At 41.0% G+C, this 19,536-nt stretch overlaps 1 protein-coding gene across 5 annotated transcripts in view; it reads left to right on the top strand.

Annotated features, from left to right (window-relative positions):
- The first annotated feature begins 17,811 nt into the window (after window positions 1-17,811).
- The window catches only part of gria3b (glutamate receptor, ionotropic, AMPA 3b), an 85,075-nt gene continuing 83,350 nt past the window's right edge, over window positions 17,812-19,536 (top strand). For all 5 annotated transcript variants that reach the window (XR_004697185.2, XM_035161190.2, XM_035161189.2 and 2 more), the window contains exons 1-2: window positions 17,812-18,088; window positions 18,528-18,686. Coding sequence is in view for 4 of the 5 variants with exons in the window: in XM_035161190.2 (XP_035017081.1) it covers window positions 18,010-18,088; window positions 18,528-18,686 (238 nt within the window). In the remaining variant the exon portion in view is untranslated. The remainder of the gene's footprint in view (window positions 18,089-18,527; window positions 18,687-19,536) is intronic.

Here is a 19,536-nt window from a genome sequence, read left to right as displayed (position 1 = left end):
AAAGGCGTTGCATTTGGGGCCCGTGTAGAAATAAATCATTTTATAGTACATTGATGTTGTGACTCTGCCTTCAGAGCTCAGTGAAAATCCCATTACCAATTATTGTAGCGGCCTGACAAGTCACCACAAGAGATTAAAGCTTTTGTTTTAACGCAGGTTCATTTTTTAGGACGAAACACTGTGCAGCGACCAGAGGCACAGCCGACTACTGATACAATTTACATGACTTATTAGCTTTGTTGGTGCATGTAAATGACGGCCAAATGTTTGAGCTCATAGCAACACTGTTTGTGAGCATGTGTATAGAGGTGCTGTGTTGGCAGGAGCTGCTGTAAAACCGCAGGAATCTGAAGCAGGAACACATCGACCGCCCTGATGAGCCTTTTTGTATAAAGAGGTAAATAAGAACCCACGTTGTTCTCTCGTTGTCCTTATTATCCTGTTGTCGCGGTTCACAGTTTCAAAACTAATTATGTACTTTTTGATTTCAAACACAAAGATGATCCAGTTTTTGCCTGCACTTGAATGCCACTCTGTATTTTTAAGTTTACTATATTCATTGTATAGCATCCAGTGATGGATGTAATAGGACAGTTAGGTTCTATTGTGTGTCTGAGTCTAGAAAAACGAACTCAAAGGCAGGAAAACCTTCAACACTGATTATATAAAGGTCCTTCATGCCTTGTAGACGTATCTTCGCCGTGTTTCACATAAATACAGCCAACGCACTGTGGTCCATCTGTGAGAAATGCTTGTGACTGAGAGGTAATTGCCTGTATATTCTGCTCTACCTGTTTCAGATTTCATCTAGATAGACAGATTTGCTGTGGCGAGGCTGTGTATTTATAGCAAAGGGAGAAAAATAACCTTAGTCATCCCTCAAAAAAGCAACAGCACAGATGAAAATATCCTCACGTTTAAAAACTTTACAGGCTTGTATAAAAGAATAAATTATACACTGTATGGAACATTTGTCTGCTGAGCCAATCCCATGTTCAGGGGTTACCTGATTCAAGAGAAGGAAAATGTCATTATAATATAGATTATAACATTTAAAATTACGATCTGGTGTGGAAGTGAGAGCACAAGGTTCACATTGGATATTGTTAACAACGCCACTGCACTGTTAATATGAATTTATATGAAGTAGTTTGACCCAATTAACATTCAAAAATAATATGAATTACCTTGTGCCAGCGACACCTAGTTTTTTTTATCTTTAAAACTACTTATTCAAGTTTAAAATTTCGAATCATCTTTTATTCTTGGAGAAAAGAAACACATTAATGTCACTATAAGCTCGAAGCAACCTGCAACCTTCTCGGTGTCTCTCGACGACATCCGAAGGCTGAGCCGAGCAAAAAAGTGTCTGCTCTCAAGTCCAGGACATTTTCTGCAGCAGGCATGTGCCCACATTGAATTTGCACCACAGGCCTCATTGATACTCAGGGCGACTGCATGGACAGATTATATAATGTCCTGTACAGCGAGGGCGAGGCAGATGTATTCTCTCAGTGATGGTGTCTGTTTCTCGGTGTAGGTGCAATATGATAACTAATAAAGATAGACAAACAACTGAGAACAAAATATCTAAACAAGAATAATGTCTACAGCTCACACAGTAATGTTGTGTGACTTTTGAATTTAATGAATTGTACAGAAAACTACACAAACTAAATTGTATTTTCTCCTATCTAATGGCAAATGTCTGGGGCCACTGGTAAAAGCAGTTTATTCTTTATTTCATACTGCAGAACAGGGTATCGTGCTCACACACACACACACACACACACACACACACACACACACACACACACACACACACACACACACACACAAGCACACAAGCACACACACGTGCACACAAACAACCACAGATCTCCTCCACTCCTGTGCTGCGAATAGTCAACCACCAGCAGTCTGCTAGGTGACAAATGAATACTGTCACTTGGCTAAACCCCTACCTTTTATTACAGGTATGTACTGTAGTTCTGTCTGTCTGTGTGTGTGTGTGTGTGTGTGTGTGTGTGTGTGTGTGTGTGTGTGTGTGTGTGTGTGTGTGTGTGTGTGTGTGTGTGTGTGTGTGGAATGCTCAAACTAACTCTCTGAGAGTTTTCTTTTTTTCCCCCACATTTTTATTCAGAGTGGAGTCTCCTATATCCACGATTGTTTATGAGCCAATGTGAAGTTATTTAAAAAAAATCATATGGAAAACGTTGCACCAGTACATCTGTTTCTGAATCTTACCTGTATTCCTACACTGTACAAAGCAGAACTTGGCTGACCTCATTACATTGGCACTAAAACACACAGAGAAGGGATTTATTTTCCAGACATTTACATTAGACCGTGTGACATTTAAAGAGAAATTATTATTCAGTGTTAAACTAGGATTCCATTCTTCCTCTGGAATCTGAATATTACATTTTTCCAAATTCCTTTTCATAGAAGTGTCCAGCTTTTCACGTTCATCATTTCTTCAAGTATGGAAACCAGGTGAGAATTATATGACAAAAGGTTGGACTACGGATATAAGTGTAGGTTCAGTTTTAGTCTTATACTCGAGTATGAACTTCATCTCTAATCTGAATGTTTTTTAATAAGATGGATCAATATTTGTCAGCGAGTTGTTAAGATGATGAAAAAGAAATGGTCCTAATATAAATATCTTGTAATGTCTGAATTGCTGGTGTTTACATGTGGGAGATCTGGCAGGAGATAACAGGGCTGCACGGGAAGCAATCTTTTAGTAGCCATTAATGAGAGTCAGTTGATGATTAAAAAAGACAAACCCTCCCTCTGTCTCGAGTACGCGTAAGCAGATCTTTATTTTTTAGTGTGTGAGGGTTGTTATTCCAGATAACTTGAGTCATGATGTTTAATTAAACACGACTTTTGCTAAACAGATTGTGAGATTTCAGAACAGGTAGAGCAATCAAGGAAAACATATTGTTCTATTTGTGTTCGCTCTGCCAATAAGGGAAAGAGGCCTGTGTTTTTACATATAACTTGGAAATTAAAGGAGGGACATTTTTTCTAAATAAGTCTGGGTATTTTTCGAATAACCCGTATTACTATATAGGTAAATTAGTTCAGGCTCACTTTGGATGGAAAGGGTGTGTTATATATCTGGATCATGCATTTTGAATGTAATGAGCTCACTCTTTACTCCATTTAATATGGCTTCTAGAAGAAAATATCAAAAACAGCAATTTTCTCTGAAATTTCTTCTCCAGAAAATAAAGAATCGTTCACATATATATAAATTCTGTTTTATGCTGTATCTATGTCATGACAAGTAATAAAATGTTTGGTTATATATTCTTGAAATGTGGTTCTATCTCTAGTGCGAATAGCATTGGTGAGTGTGTACAAGCTTGTATTGGATTTGAATTTGTGGAGCTCACAGAAAGATAAATTCCACTTGACATGTGCAAACACATATCTGCAACGATCAGGTCTTTATGATATTATACATCGAAGAGACACCTAAAAATGCAGATTTGGAATGACTCCTGTCTGCCTCGAACACTGTTTGTGTGAGTTCTTCTTCCTCCAGTGAACAGATAAACACTCTATGCAGGTGAGGAAGACTATATATTAAGATCTTTTTTTTTGCAGTGTTGGTATCAGGCCCCAGGCCATTGTCGTTCTTCAGTCCTTTTAATGGAAGTTTTATTTCTTCTCAAGTTACAGCTTTATTTAAAAAAATATATATATTCTTGGTGGAAACCAGGGAGATTGCAGTCATTTGAAATGTTTTGACTGGTAATAGGGTCTGTTTCAGACCTGGAGCATTCAGATTCTTCTTCCTCAAAGAAAAAGAAAAATATGATAGAAAAAAAAACTTGCCCCGTAGCCACATGAAGAATGGATTTTATTTTTAAATAACAGTGGTAGCTTCCCTGTCCTTGGTATCAAAATGGGAGCACTGGAAAAATAGAATACATTTGACGAGATAGAGAAGTGGTTGAATAAACCTGTAACCCAGTGCCCTTCACGCCACCCAGCTTTGTGCGTCTATCTGAAGGCCATTAGTGGAGTCGCTGAGAGAGCGAGTGTCACTCTGCATTAGTCTACTGCTCTCGTCCATCCATTCCATCCTGTCTGATAGGATACAGTCTTGTATCATAACCTGCTGTGTCAAATCTGAAATCGCAGAGGCCGCACAGAGCATTATCGAGCCCGCTCTGATCCTAATCACGCTAATGCTTTCTTTTATGCAAAGGCTCGGACATAATGTCTGTGTGAAAATATCAAGATGGTGTACATAGATGGGGATCCTGCTAAATCACTGTATCTGCCGCTGGTCGCTGGTTGCTCTTGTCCAGACAGCAGCAACACGAACGCTATCTCTGGAAATCACTATTTATCTCAGTCGGAGCGAGGGGTGAATGAGTCTGGACCCCCCCCCCCGATTGACCAAGAAAGAAACAATATAAAAATATACCAGTTTACTGTAATAATGCTGCATGTTTGAGAGTTAGAGGGAAGGTTTTATTGTGGGCTGTGTCTCGGAGGCCATTATTAGTGGGCTTCGTCTGTGTGGGTGTCAGTGTAGAGGGCACAAGGACACATAGTTTACATGTGATGCGTTTTTCATTTTGAACTAATGTCTAATATCCAGACAATCAGCTGAAACCACCTCTTGAGCCTGTCACTGCAGTGCATTGTGGGGGTGTGCTATCAGTGATGGGATTATTATGTAAGATCCTACCGCTGCATTTAGTAGGTCCTCCGGAGCTGTAGGGATGATATGCACAATCTCGACAACAAGAAATCTTGTGTTGATGTTTTTCTCGAGACTGTAGAAAAGTACAACTTTCAAATTGCCTGTTAATGCTCGCGCGATGCAGTCTGCAGGGTTAATTTGTAACAATGTTTCAAACATCAGGTCCTTTAATTGACAGAAGTAGAAAAAGCAGGGCTCACATTTTTAGCATTTTAAATTAAACCGTCATTAGCAGACTATATCAGCTGTAGCTACTATTTAAGCTCCATTCTTTGTTTGAAAATGCTTTATCTGGTCAACTGCTAAATCGTTTTGGCTGACTTGTTTTCAAACTAAAATTACATGGGGTGTTTAAATTGCATTTTGCATTCAAAGCATTGTTACCAGTTGAAGATCGGTGTGAAACACAATGAACAGTGTTTTTGAATGGCAGGGTTAGTTTTGTAATTAGGGTGAATTAAGGTGATTGGGAAAGCTTTTTTTCATTTAAGCCTTGTGAAAAAAAAATCTACAATACTTAAGATGTGACCAGTTCATTTAAGGGGGGAAAGAGGGTTATATCATATTCCCAGCAGCTGCAGAGGCTTTAATGTAAACTAAGTCTAAACCTGTCTTGGGGACAGGGACTCTGGATGTTTGAACACTTATAATAGATGTCAAGAACTTTTAACATATAACTTGAACTTGTTTTTAATTTCTATTTTCAAAAATTGGGGACAACAGATAATAATAATAATAATAATAATAATAATAATAATAATAATAATATTAGTAGTAGTAGTATACTAATATTATTAAATAAATATGTATCAAATAAACAAATATATAACAAAAAGTAAAAATAATTAAATACATCTAACTGAAGTAAAAAAAGAACAATATCTGGCTACACCATGTTAGACCATGAACCTGTTTGTGGTCTATTTTGGGTCTGCATGAATTAAGGCCCTCAACCACTAATCCAGAGTTTACAACATTACAACATTGGCAAGATTGATCATTTTCTGCCTTCTTGCATTTTCGTACCAATCACCCACAATCATGCTGTCACCTCCCCCTAAACAGTGTTTGGGGTTAAAGGGACAAAGTATAAACAAACTAAATGAAAAAGTTTAATCATTTCTTTACAGATTTTCTTGCAGTAGAACGCTACATTCATGTTTTGATCATCACTCATCAACCAAGTAAACAAACCCTGTGTAGTTATCCTGTCCCATTTGACCCCATGCACCAATCACCCATAATTCACCCAATAAGAGTTTAGGTTAGATTTATGTATTACTCTTCATGTTTTTAAAACAGTGTCCAAACAAAACAGAGACCCAAAGAAATTATTGAGGTATGAGTTGGTCTTGGCTGTGGAACTAACGCCGGTTCAGTCAGGAACACTTTGTCGTGATTTAACCTTTAATTGCACAAAGGGGACAGTTATGCTCGGCACTGACGGCTCCATTCTTTTGATGTTGCCTGGATTAGCCACGCAGCATGCTAAGATGAAACAGGGAACACATGCAAAACCCCCCCAGTGGGAGTAGCAGGCAAGATACATTTGTTCAAGATGAATGCAATTTACCACAACCATGTTTGGACTCAGCGCTAAAAGGTGGAGGCTGGGGTGGTGGAGGCAAGTTGTATTTGAATGGACCTCTTTGTGGAGAGAATGGGCTGTGATTGGTGGGTGACTGACGAGCACCCATAAACCAGAAGCTGACAGCTTGTGACAGCTGAGCACATGACTCCGTGTCCTGCATGAACTAACGCGATGCTTCATTTAACTTATGACATTTGCACCTTATGTAAGAGCACAAAAAATAACCTCACAATTTTGCTCATGCATTTTTGGTTTTGGAGAGTGAATAAACCACCATCCAAACTAGGGAGTTGGTATTACTCTATTTACAGTGGTTAGTGGGGTTTGGGTTAGTAACAGTTATGTACATGGGGCAATATACTCTCCATACCCGGCTTCATAGAAATCCAAAGCTTGAAATGAAAATGGCCTGCTGCAAAATACATACTAATGTTCGGCCCACAGTATTTCCTCCCTTTACTCCCAACACATCAGTCTGACATGCTGCCACTGCTTCCACTAAAGTGCCTCTAAATGATGATCTAATATTTGTGAGATACGTCTCCTCAGTGATTAGCTGATATCTTTTCTCTTTGAGAAGAAATTATTTAATTAGCTTGCCCTTTCTGGGGAGCTTAACCTTTCGAAATGTCAGGTGGGTTTAAAATAAGTGTGCCATATTTTCTGAAAATTCCTCTTTTAGGGGGCTCGTCATGACCTATACAAGTGTGGCAAAAAGGAAGGTCTGACAGTGATGAATCTTACAGCTCAGAGCAATTTGTTTCAGTTCGGATATGTTCCTGAAAACCCCCTTTTAAAGCTTAACTCCCTCTGAGCCGGACTAACCTGCCTGCGGGCCTGAATAATAACCATTTCAACCAGGGTTGTGCTCAATAAGTCCTTGAATTCATACGTTGCGTTAAACAAAAGTCTGGGATTACTTGACGGGCAATACGTGATACATATAACCATTTTCCTTTGTGACAGGGCTATTAGTTTGTTCTGCGGCGGATCAATCCAACTCTATCTTCTCTGGATTTCCTCTGCCTTTGTTGTCACCACTCGAGCTGTCTTAAGCAATCATCAGCTCTCATGTCAAATAAATGAGCTGTTTTATTGCTCCGAACCGCCGCAGCTCCACCACTGGTCAAAATAAATGGAAATGGAAAAAAAGAGTGTTATTTTGCAAGGACACACAAAGAGAACATGGAGAGTAAACGTGGCCATGCAATAAAGGCTCCTGTCGGGGGGGATCGGATCACACGGATGACACGCCGAGTGCACTTTACCTCCGGAAAGTCAAAAGTAAAATATGTGAAATTTTAATGACTCTAAGAGGAATATGGTGTTCAGGAAAAGTGATGTGAGGGATGTGATAAACTGCAGCATGTCGAAGAGATGTCACAGGCACAGAGTGGAAAAAATAAAATTGTGTCGTGTTTTAGGTCAGTGATCGTAATATGATTTCAGGTAAATACTGTATCTCAAACATATAATCTCATAAAAAAAACACAATCTCCATCATTAGCGCTGTGTATCAGTACTCTGTATCGTTTAAAGAGCCATCATTATTCTTAATCTTCATGAACACTTGAAGTGCTTATAGAATAGCCCCTCCATCTGCAAGGTGTACACTGTATGTCCTAGACATACAGTCGAGCATCTGTGTTTCCTCTGCTGCCATCAGTAAATAATGCACTCCTGTGCATCTGCAGCCCGACTTAATATTTAATTCACACAACGTATGCAGGGAGGCAGCCCCGGTGCGGTACACAGCGGAGATGGAGACGCTGCATAGACCCACCATTGTATGTCTGTGGCAAGTCTGTTTTTGTCAATAAAGCTATTATAAACAAACCTCTTTTACCCATCTCTGATCAATCTTTACATAACATCTGAATACAAATTACTTATAATGCTATCGTGGGTGCACATTATGAATTTTAACGCTGAATTTCTGCTACTCACTGTATTTGTTTTGGTCGTCACCATCTAACTTCTTCTTCCGCATCGCATTGATTTCCTCTCGTATGAATCGTTATCGATGGAAGCCTTGTTGAGGCGGCTCTAACCCTGCTCCTCAGTAATTTATAGAGTCACACCAGCGTGCTGAGAGGGTCTTGAAGGCCTCGTATTCCGCAGGTGGTGTTTATAGGCCCGGCAGTGGCCTTGCAGATGTCCTAATATAATTATAGCAATAGTTGTCTGCCAAACTGAGCAAACACTGAGGCCTGTCTGCGCTCCGCCATGCACCACCCGCTGATGCCACTGACAGCACACCCCATGAGAATATGCAAATATTACATCAAAATGTAGAGAATTTACATTGGACTTAATTTTCCAAGGTGATATTTCCAGGGTGATTTGTATTTTTTAAAAAAAGAAAAGAAGCTTCATTCTCATTCGCGTGCAGACGAGCCTCCCGGTCTCGGCCTTGTCAAGCACTCGTCACTATCGCACACGAGAAATGCTGCAGTGGAGACTTGTTGGGTTCTGTTCAGTCGAGCAAAAATGAAAAACTGGCTTCATTTCAACTCGCGCCGCTAAACTATTCTACTGAGAGCGTTGCATTAGCTTGATTACAGTTTTATCTGTCAAACGAATGCATAGAAATAGCTGACAAAACGTTATGTTGCAAATCCAATTTCGTATTGATTGACAGCGCGAGATTCACCCGGCCCCCGTTATGGCTTCCTGCACTATTAGAGCATATTGCGGTGTTATTTGCCTCGGAAAGAGGGGCCATTTGCTGGGTGTAATTAGTTAAGCTCCTCTGACTTTGGAAATTTAATTGCAGGTACAGTAGAACTGGCGAACAACGGGATAACTGAAGCATTACCGACTTCGAGGGACTAACAAACAGCAGGAGCATCCCCCTCTGACAAAACACACACACACACACACACAGGCAGACACACAAACGCACCAGCATGGACACACACTGACGTATATGTGCATTTAAAAAATATTAATAAGAAGCATACATGGGCTCCTGACCTCTTGATTCTTTGATCCATTAATGACATGCAATATTCATACTCTCAGCTCCTGAATGTTTCATTATAACTGCAGAGATGTGGAGTGCCTTATTAAAAAGTATGGCCCAGACTATCTACAGTATGTTTATCATTCATCATGTGCTGTTATCTCGGTGTTTCTCCTCCTAGGAAATGCTTCCCGTGACCTTGAATGCTGCTTTCCTGCGTCCCGGTATGTAGGAAATCAAAGCGTAAGAGGGTTCCATTAGGTTAATATCATGTACTAAATGTGCCTGAAGACCTGCATGTCTGCTGTACAAAGATAAATATTTTACTTGTGCTCCTAATATGCTCGTTATCATTACTCCCCACAATTTATGCACATTTAGTGCGACTCATCATGTTTGCTGTTCAGCCGACATAAAACCTTGTGTAAGGCTGTTGTTAAAGCACCTCAAACTGTAGTATTTGTTCAAAGAAAATGTATCATATACCATAATAAGTAAGATTGATTCCTCTTTATATTAGCCGGTTTATCTTAACACCCATAATAGCCAGGACATCAATCATGGGAACACTGGTAACGTGCCACAGTGGACACTGGTAATTATTTAAAAAGGATCACTAGCTATTAATGGTATTTCTCCTCATCTTTCCCATTATCTGTAGCAACCAGTTTGTTTTCCTCTCAATTAGGCACACAGGCGGTGAGCAACACCCATCTCCCGTTACTGGGATATGGCAACAGAGGCCATGGGGGGGGGTAGGGAAAATAATAGGCTGCTGTTGTTGTTCCCACTGCCGCTGCTGAGGGATTGTTTTGAGCATTTTCTTGGCTGCATTTCATTTCTTTATCCTTTCCCACCATAACTCGCCGCCACCATTAAACCTCTGTCACTCCCGTTTGGTGGTCTGAAATGACTGGGTCACTGAAACCTGAGCTGAGTCAGAGCGCAGGACATTATGTAGTAATAGGAGAAAAAAATACAATAAAAAAACAAAAAACAAGCCAATAATAGACAAGTGGGATCTGTTCCTTTCCTGTAACCACTGCTTTTACAGGAGGCTCTGTTTGGAAAACGGACAAGGACATTCACATATTGGGTGAATTGGAACATGTATATGTGTGTGTATATATATATATATATATATATGTGTGTGTGTGTGTTAAAGAACAGAGAAAACTAATAAAAGCACACATAATCATGTGTGTGTATGTACAGTATATACATCTATATATACATATATGTATTCATATGTATGTATGTATGTATTATGTATGTATGTATTTATATGCATACATATCTGTTATATATGTACAAATGTATTTGTTGTTTTTGTAATTAGCTGATCATTTCTTTAATTAGCCACTTAATCAATAATCAGACATTACAAACATTGACTTTTCACTTAACAAATAATCCAAACCTTACAGGCTTTTAATTTATAATAAAGAGGTAATTTTCAGAAGCTAAAATTAGGATTGATGGCATTTTTGGTGTTTGTTCTTCAGGGTTTACCGATTAGTGTCAGTACTTTTTCTGTTGAGCCACTAACTGAGTAATCAGCTAGTCGTTTCAGCACCAGACCACGTGTATGCACTGCTGTATGATGTACCTTGTGCCCACATGTATACATGCATAAATGTGTTTGTCCGCTACATGTTTGTGTGTTAGCGGGGAGGGGGTTCACTCCTGCACGCAGGCGGCCTCTACCATGTAGCTAAAACGTCATATGGTGAAGATGTCTTCCCGCCACGCTGTGCCGACTGCTGCGGTCGCACGGCTGTGACTGTGCAAAGCCCGAGGCGAGAGAGTGAAGTGTGACAGCCTGTGCAGCTGATAACGCCGCCTCTGTCACACTCGGGCCAAAGAGTGTTTTCTGGGGGAGCCAAAGCGCATGATGGGTTTGTGACGCAGCACGCAGTGGCATTCAAATAGTGAGAGTGGGGTAGGCACTTTCTCCTCATCCCTTGAACTGTGTCAGGTCTTATGCCACATGATGCGTTTTCCTTTTCCTCATGGAGTCGTCATGACGACTCCTCCCGAACATCTTTTCCATTACAGTGTTCTGCTGCCGCTTGACATATGCCGAGTTTTATCCCACTGGAGTTTTTTTTTTTCACTTTGTTAACCAAATGTGATTTTCGAGTTGTACAGTGTTTGTACAAAATGTTTTATTCAAGTAGAGTTGTTGTTTCTTCACATCTGTGTGACTCCCTACCACAATGGCAAGTGCTTCTCTATCTCCTTAGGCCATTGCGTCCCACAGTCTCTTTCATGGTGAGAGGCCCTGACAGAATAAAGAAGAGCTCCTTGAGAGCAGAGTCTCTTATCAGCCTCCAACATCTGGCCAAGACTGATAGCTCCTTGGAATAGCTCTTCAAATATCATTGAGTTTGAGCTGCATAATGCTTGTTTAACAGCATCCTTCCTACAATACTAATTCACCCCCTCTCATTATGTATCTTTCACCAGAGGAAGCCATTTCTATGATTAGTCATTTAGTTCCTCAGCAGGGTAGGATTGATGTGTGGCACTGCATTAAATCGTTGGAAAAAGAGAGATTGAAAGGTGAGTCAAGTCATTTGCGAGCAAAGGAAATAAAATACGATGTGACCGTCCCGTTCACACATTACAGGAAAGGGAAATATTGAATTTTCAAACTGTTAAGTGTTTAAATATTTTGGCATAAAAAGCTGCTTTTCTCTTGAAATGCACAGACTTTTTGCAGAGAATGAGTTTCTTAATCAGAGTAATTATCACTGATTCCAAACGTATGGCCTTGATGCATTGGAACTCATTAAATGAAAGCTCTGAGGTAATCTGCACCAGATTTAAGAATTAAACCAAGCACCTGGTTCTGTATGAAGTCACAGGATGACAGTTTTAAACAGATGTGTGGTCACAACAGTGCGACACGAGCCGGATTCTGTTTTCAAGAATTATAATGAATATTTTGGTCAGTTGCAGCCAGGCCCAGATCTAGACCGCTCAGATTGGGGGGGGGGCAATAAGAAATTTGGGGTGGGCACCTTTTCACACAATGGCCTTAGTGTTGAGAGTTTTTCCAAGTTTTTAAGAATGCGTCACAATAGGAAATTCAACCTAGCCGTGGTATAATAATAATAATAACAATAGTAATAATAATAATAATAATTTATTTATTATTTTTACACATGCCACGCACAGACTAGCACCACCGAACTCTTTTATCCCTGCGCAGCAGCACACATGCAGGTGGTGAGTTCCAGTGAGGAAGCTGTGAAGGGATGACGCTGCAATTAAACACAACAATGACGATTATTTTTAATGATACAGGTGTAATTAATCTGAAATATGTTAAATTCAACAGCCCGGTTTAATTTAGTAGATGAACAAACTGTGAACTCCTGGAGACTTTGGCTTGGTTGTTGTTGTTGTTGCCATTCCGCCAGTTTTAAATCCCAAACCTGAAATGGTTTAATGTACGATGCCATTTTGGGTGTTTTTTTTCTAATTTTGAAAAAGCCCTTTTTATTTTTCCCTCTTGTGTCCGCCCTGGGCATGTGACATCAAGCTAATGGTAACTGTCGTATGTCGCAAAATGTTTTGTTAACTCCCGGATGTTATAATGCGATTGAGACCTAAACTTGTCTACATGATGCGACTAAGGTCAAAATACTCCAATTATTTCTTCTTTTGAGTATGACCTTATTCAGGTTAAGGTAATGAGACAATGCTGTTTTCATGGCAGCATCTTATTCAGACTGTTGACCTAATCATGTTAATATCAGAATATCGGTGTCCATGTAAACATGCTATTGTTTTGGCATTTGCTCTTTCTACTCCCATTCATAAAGGCCAAAACCACATGTACCACAGAACCCACTGAGCTAACCCCCACTGATCACCTGGGGAGGGTGTAGACAGCCATGTGCTTCCTCCAATGCACACAGAGTCACCAGCTGCTTCTTCTCACCTGACAGCGAGGAACTCCACCAGGAGGGTGTCGCGTACGCACTGGTTCAAAGAATCTCGCCCTGACCTAACCCTGTCTATTAAAAATGACTTAATCTTTGCTTTATATGAAATTGGCACTTTAAACAGGCATAATCAGGATATGTTGATGATTTATGTGTGTTAACCCCGGCAATCTCTCCCTAATCAGAGTGTTGTTGTTGCCTGAACCCAACCACACATGAGAGCCTGTGGTCTGACAGTCATGTGCTTTGTGTCTCTGGCCTCTCCGCTGCCATTAAGGGGATAGTCCCTCGAGGGAATTTCCTAAAATTTGATACAAATATTCACTTGGAGACAAGGATGAACTGATTAGGTTTTGGTGGTCTAAGGTCAAAGGTCACGGTGATCTCACAAAGCAATTTTTTTGCATTTTTAAGGTGATATCTCTGGAATGCCATCAAGAAATCCTTTCACAATTAGCACAAAAATTCACTTAGAGTCAAGATTAACTTACTTGATTTTGGTAGCCAAAGGTCATAGGTCGGTGGCCTCACAAAGTATGTTTATGTTTTTCTTGAACGTGATATCTTAAGCTCAGCTTGAAGCAGTGTCTCCAAATTTGGTACAAATTTTTAATGGGACTGATTGGATTTTGGTGCCTGGAGGGTGGAGGTCAAGGTCACAGTCACCTAATGTTACATTACATTACATTACATTACATTACATTTCATTTCATTTAGCTGACGCTTTTATCCAAAGCGACTTACAATAAGTGCATTCAACCATGAGGGTACAAACCCAGAACATTCATGTTACTATGAATGTGACATATTGGGACTGTCCATAGGGAATTTCATTACATCTGCCACAGTTCACTTGGACTCACTGATAAATTGATTCGAAAAGGTGTTTTTGGCCTTTTGAATGTGAAATCTCAAAAGTGCTTGAGGGAACTTCTTCAACTTTTGATGAGTTGCGACCTGCGCTCACAGATGAAGTGATTACGTTTCAGTTGTCAAAGGTAAAGGTTACGTTGACCTTTATATGAATCTGGAACAAAAGTATGTAGAAATATATACACAGAAACTGCACTGGTTGGCGCATACAACCGCACTGTAGTAATTCTAGTTATACAGTATAATTAAGCATGTTTCCTTAATAGACAGTGTTGCCTGACCAGCCAGTCGGAGTCACTAATGCAGCTACAAGTAACACTGCCTGATGAATTTTATAGAGCTTGAGATATTGATGAATTAAACCGGAACACAGTCCATACTGTGTTTGGACGACTAGTTTAACTGTCCTGATAACGAGGGCTTTTGGCTTCCTAAGGACTTGCATCACTCAACGAACATTTTAATGTTTAGAGAATTCTTTGAGCCCAAATTTTCTCTTCGTCACGTTCAGAGTTGTTTGTCAGCTGTTAGTAAACACTCGGCCCCAGTCTAATTGTTATAGTGCAAACAACATTGTTCAACTCCCATATTTGTTTTTAGGTCACAATGTGATATTTTTCACTTTAAAGGATCACAACTGGAGCTAATGAATAGGCCATGATTCAAGTTAATTATTTAGGTACATAGGTATAATGTGGCCCCTTTGCACCAACAAGATTATATTTTAAGAGGAACGTGTCCAACATATGGTCGTAATTCTTTCATAACCAAATGGACCTTTATTTAAAATGTTTATGCGTAATAATTGAATGAGTGAAAGTGTATCAGAATCAGTGTCGGCTTCAAAAATCCAGCGTCAGTGTCAGTCACTAAAGTCACAAACCAAACACAGACACTGACTGAAACAAACGGATTACACCAGCTGAAAATAGATACTTTTGCACACTACAGGTTTTTATCTTATGATTGTAACAAGGCACTTTGTCGTTGAGTTTGATCGTGGGAAAATTCCTTGAAATGTCTGGAGAACAGAATCCAGTCATCATGAGCAAATCAAATGTAAAACTAAATTCATGGTCCCGAGATAGAGACAGAGAGAGAAATACAGAGAGAGACGGAAAATGTCATTTTATAAAATAAATGTTGTCGTCTCCAACTTATACGCTCACGTATCCTCAAAGAGGCAGAGATGACGATCTTTTCCTGTTGTGTTTGCAGGAGAACACAGAGAGCAAATGAATAATTCTTGCTGGTGAGGCTCACACTGCTCTGAGCTATAGCCTGTGAATCATCATCATCATCACAAGATAAAAGAGAACATCTTTTCATCTATTTTTCAGTCCTTTCATTTCGCCGGCTCCAGTAACACTCCTGTGAGTGTTTTCAAATCCAAAAAGGCGTATCGGATAATTATTTGTTTTCATACCGATGGTATCTGTGAATTTTTACACTGGTGACAAAAATTGAATTCCAGCAGAGACTGAGCCCAGGGGATAATGCGGCATGGCCAAAATGTCTTAATTGCAAATAATGCAGCACAATCATCATCATTTAATATCAATTATATCAAGGCCTTATCTCAAATATTTGGCTCCCCTTGTAGCGAATAATATTTTTTTCTTTATGGGGATTATTTGAAATAATGCGTGATTAGCTCAGTTCACACTGAGAACCAGCATGCACTGTAAATGACCAATTAAATGGCTCCTTTGGTATTCTTCAGTTAATTATTTTGTACGGCATCTTAGCAACGCAGCATCACAGGTGGCCTCTCTCTTCCACCGAAACAAGCAGCAACATCTCGGATTCAGTGGCGATGTGAGGCAGGGTCTGTGGCGACGGCGGACCAGAGGAGTCAGCGGGTCAGCACTTTGACTCCGCTCATTATGACTTTAGCCATTGAGGTCACGCAGCTGACGTCCTGTGACTTTGACACGGACGCTGTGGAGTCTAGAGAATCAATGTGATGTCATCGCGGATTCATCCCAGCAGTCTCTGATGAGTTGTGGGAACGGAGATCAACTTTGACCCTGTTTGGAAAGGAAATCTCTCCCCCTGATGACAAGGTCACGCCACGTCATTACTTTATTGACACAATTGATTCACAGCACACCTTCAAACACATGATCCCAGTTACTCTGATATTATTCAAGGAAGGAATATAAACGTGAAAAATGAGCCATATCATCATCATAAACCTGAACGCAGCAGGTCGATGTTGAGTGACAAGTCCTCATCTTTCTGTTCACTTAGACATAAACACTGGATGATACAGCTCTGCATTCATGTATTTGCGTTGTTTTTAGTGATGCTTCATCAGCAGCATAGTAGCAAAGCCTCATTAGATGCTATTCATTCATAATTCTCTGAAATCAGCTTCCAAAGTGTCACTGCACTGCACTTCTCATGCTAAACAGGACACACAGTATTTCCCTGTGTTTAAAAGCAACTCAGTGCATCGCAGTATCAATAGCTGGAGCCTCAGCCATTTGCAGTGCAATTAAAAACTCAATTTTCAAAGGCTTTGCTGAGGGTGATAAATGGGCCAGTAATCCCTTAATTGTTCTCTCTTAGGCAGAATCATATGAATGATAGATGTTTCATTAGAGACAGAGTCAAACTTAAAGTAAATAAAAAGAGGTAGATTTAACACCCTAATTCTAACTACTACTATTATAAATATGAGAAGTATTGTTGTTATTATTATTGCTATTATTATTGCTACACATTCAAATAAGGTTAAATGTTTTTTGCATATGTTCATGGTTGCAGAATCAGAGAATCAGAGAATCAGAGTCGTTTATGAATGACCACACAACCGAGTTGGTGGAATTCCTTTTCATCACAGCATGGAAAATAAAAAAAGAAATTGACGTAGACAGCAGTGACACGTCAGTAGACAATATGTGGACAGGACAGTATCACATACAGTAACATAATAGTGTGTTCAAGTGCATGTGCATCATAATCGTTGCAGAGAGGGTGAGAAAACTGCTCCACTGCCGTTCACTTCTTTTCAGGACCATAGACAGTTCTGCTGCCTGTGTTTCCCTCTGCCACAGTACAACATGTGTAGGCGTGTGTGTGTGTGTGTGTGTGTGTGTGTGTGTGTGTGTCCAGGCATGACGTGTTTTCAACTTTCCATCACTTCAGCTGCTGCTGTTGTTGAGCCTCTCTCCAACCTTAAAAAAAAAAATGTCACTGTTTCTTGAGCCGAGCTGAAAAACACGGACAGTGTGCTCGACTGCAGAGTGAGTGGAATGGAGAGAGAGAAAGAGAGAAAGACCAATGCACAGTGGACACAAACTTTGGGGGAAATAACCGCAGCTCTCGGCTTAAATGGTGCAAACGCAGCGGCTGCGCACGGCGACGCGTCGAGCTCTTGCAGCAGCTGCGGCAGCTGGATGTGTCCGGGCTCGTTCACCGTCGCTGGCCACATGAGACTGCGGTGTTTTATATTGATTCCAGCAGCCCTGTGCTAATATTGACAAGTGCCGCACTTAAGCCAAACAGTCGTAATCGGGCTTTTATATTATTTAATTCTAGCGTCAGATCAAGTTTGACCAACACCGGCCAGCACCGCCACTGGTCCAATCGGAGTTCAGATCAGCTCCTTCCTCCCCTCCCTCATCTCCCTCTCTCTCTCTCTCCCCCTCTCTCCCCTCTCTCTCTATCTCTTAGTTGCAAGGGAAAAAAAGCAATGCTCTGCAGCTGCTCGGGCTGCACCTCAATGAACCTAATTGGTGCGCTGTGAGCGACCATCATCACCACATCCACTGGATTTTCCTCATCGCGCCCGGCTCCCCATCCAGAACACAGCCTCCTATGTGAATGTGCCCAGACAGACGCTTTTAAGGAGTTGAACAGATCATAGGTCGGAGGAAAAAGAAAGATGGCACAGCGCGTGGTTTTGTTTCTGCTGTGGCTCTGTGACAGAACGCTCTCAGGCTTCCCCAATCAGATTAATATCGGTAAGTGCTGTTTTATGGATAAGGACCGCGGGTTTGTGTGGGGGAATCAAACGCAACGTTGCATGCTTTTTAATGTTTTGTGCCGTACGGAGCGCGGAGCTGTGCGCAGTGATGTGGCGGAGACTAACTTGATTATGCTGCAAGCTCAAAGCCGCTGATTGTTGAAAACTAGATTAAAGCGACGTCTGTGTTGTGTGGAGAGAAGTGATGAGTAGAAACGAGGAAGGAGGGAGACGGTCAGCTCGACCTGAAGAGTTACTGACGGGCGCGATGGCCAAAAACGCATGATAGTAACATGCGCACAGCTTTAAAATCACCATGGGACGTATAGAGTCTCCCCTCACTGAATAAAATCTAGTCTCCTCTGACTCCACATTGAAATGCACGGGTGTGATGTGGAAGCTTTGTCTCATCTTCATGTTTTTTCCATCTCTTCAAGGGGGACTGTTCATGCGCTCCACGGTGCAGGAGCACAGCGCGTTCAGGTTCGCTGTCCAACTCTACAACACCAACCAAAACACCACTGAGAAGCCTTTCCACCTCAACTACAATGTGGACAACCTCGAGTCCTCCAACAGCTTCTCGGTCACCCACGCGTGTAAGTGTGCTTTTATTCGGTTCCTGTCCAGATCCCCGCCACAGCTGTCCCGAGCAGAATTATTTATGTCAACACTCATATGGAGCTCATAGGGGGGAAGCCAAGTCAAGTTCATCCCACTCCGCTCTGGCTCCTGGAGGCTCAGTGGGAATAACACACACATCCACAAACAGAATTTTTATAGCGTACACACTGTTCTTGCTGCATTTCTTTGGGTTTATCACAAAATGTCTAGTATTTTGTCCGTCTGGAGTTGAGCAGAGGTGATATTTCACCAACCCTCACATCCCACAATGAAAAATAAGTTGCTGTTTACATTGCCAGCCTTGAGGAGAGAATGCAGCCAATTACACAAAACCCTGTGTCAAGGACTCACACTGCTGGGAGAGTTTATGTGGAACACAATTGGATGTTAGAGCATGTGCTGCAAATATCTTTAACTTTCTTCACACACACAATTCACTCTTCAAGAAGAAAGGATATAAATGAATACGGTGCACTATCTTGATTTGTCCGTGCTTTTTTATGGGTGCTTTTATGTGGACACCTCATGGTGCAACTGGTGCACATAGCCCTTTTTGATTTGTAGCTGATCTAACATCATTTCTCTACACCCCCTTGGCAGCCGTTTCTCGAAATCAGCAGAAACAGAGTGGATGAAAAGGGGGAAGAGATAGAGCCGAGATTGCCATTTTGTGATGTCATTTTAAATGATGGGTTCAGTTTGGCTGAATGGCCGACTCCAGAGAGACACACAGCTCGGTGTGAGATGTCCAGTCTGTCTAACCCCTGTGTGGCTCGGTCATAATGGCCCCTCTGACTTCCTACGTGCCAGAGCATCTCTGCCTGC

Source organism: Hippoglossus stenolepis, chromosome 7, assembly GCF_022539355.2.
Source record: "Hippoglossus stenolepis isolate QCI-W04-F060 chromosome 7, HSTE1.2, whole genome shotgun sequence".
NCBI lineage: Eukaryota > Metazoa > Chordata > Actinopteri > Pleuronectiformes > Pleuronectidae > Hippoglossus > Hippoglossus stenolepis.
Note: the sequence above shows the minus strand (reverse complement) of the source record. Positions and strands in the feature narration are given on the sequence as shown.